This window comes from Empidonax traillii, unplaced genomic scaffold, assembly GCF_003031625.1.
Source record: "Empidonax traillii isolate 1590-97213 ecotype Southwest subspecies unplaced genomic scaffold, ASM303162v1 scaffold5218:size8751, whole genome shotgun sequence".
Classification (NCBI taxonomy): Eukaryota; Metazoa; Chordata; class Aves; order Passeriformes; family Tyrannidae; genus Empidonax; species Empidonax traillii.
The window spans coordinates 7,520-8,751 of record NW_020960411.1 but is presented as its reverse complement, the minus strand read 5'-3'; the positions used below and the strand labels follow the sequence as shown (position 1 = coordinate 8,751).

At 64.4% G+C, this 1,232-nt stretch overlaps 1 protein-coding gene across 1 annotated transcript; it reads left to right on the top strand.

Annotated features, from left to right (window-relative positions):
• Nucleotides 1-23: 23 nt before the first annotated feature.
• Nucleotides 24-1,049, top strand: LOC114073075 (A disintegrin and metalloproteinase with thrombospondin motifs 14-like; the record flags this gene model as incomplete). The annotated part of the gene is made up of 3 exons (XM_027910867.1): nt 24-109; nt 210-417; nt 923-1,049. Coding segments are annotated over exons 1-3 (421 nt in total), but the record flags the coding sequence as incomplete, so codon positions are not given.
• Nucleotides 1,050-1,232: the final 183 nt, after the last annotated feature.

Here is a 1,232-nt window from a genome sequence, read left to right as displayed (position 1 = left end):
GCCGTCGGAAAAGCGACAACCGGATGGTGCACAGAAACTTCTGTGACAACGGCAAGAAGCCCAAGCCGATCCGGCGGCGCTGCAACCTCCAGGAGTGCTCCCAGCCCACGTAAGTCCTCCCCGCCTGGCCCGAGGTGCTCCGTGGGAGTGGTCCCGGTACAAATCCCGGCTCTGACGCCTCCTCCGTGTCCGTCTTCCCTTCCTGGCAGCTGGGTGGCCGAGGAGTGGGGCGCCTGCAGCCGCTCCTGCGGGAAGCTGGGGGTGCAGGCGCGGGCGGTGCAGTGTGTGCAGCGCCTGCAGGACGGCACCAACCGCACCCTGCACACCAAGTACTGCCCCGGGCAGCGCCCCGAGACCCGCCGGCCCTGCGCCCGCCTGCCCTGCCCCGCACAGTGGAGGACGGGAGCCTGGTCCGAGGTGAGCCGGGGTGGGGCTCTGGAGGGGGATGGAGGTGGTGGGAAGCGCCCAGGAGAAGGGGGTATGGGAGCTGAATGTGAAGTACCCCCAACTGGGGTCATGGAGCAGAATCCTAGAATGGTTTGGGTTGAAAAGGGGCTTTAAAGGTTGTTTAGTCCAACCCTCCTGCCGTGGGCAGGGACACCTTGCTTTAGAACAGGTTGGTCCAAGCCCTGTCCAACCTGGCCTTGGACGCTGCCAGAGATGGAGATGAGGGCACAAGAGCCAGCGATGTTTTCAGTGGTTCACTCCTAAAATTAGAGAGGGGAGAACATCCCTGTGCAACGCCGTGGAAAGTGTGGGGGTTTGCTGGAGGCAGGGAGGGAGACCCCTTATTAGAAAGCAATATCCACCCGAGCAGCTGTTATCTGCAGATAGTTCAGATGCCCCCTAGGGCGCTGCCGGGGTGTGGGGCCTCCCCCCACCCCATCGCTGACCGCGTGTCCGTCTGTCTGTCTGGGCGCAGTGCTCGGCCACCTGCGGGGAGGGTGTCCAGCAGCGGCAGGTGGTGTGCAAGGGCGGCGAGAGCGGCGGGCGCTGCGAGGGGGACAAGCCAGAGGCCATCCAGGGCTGCCACCTGGCCCTCTGCCCAGGTGAGAGGAAAGGAGAGGGGGGAGGCAGCTGGAGGTGGCGCTTGGGATGGGGCACGCGCTGGTGGGGGTCAACCTTTGTGCGCGTCTCCAGCCCGCTGTGGCTTCAGGAGGTGCCGGCAGGGGAGGTCAGGTTGAGCATCTGCTGATGTTCAGAGAAGGGGTTAAACACCAGCCAAAATAATT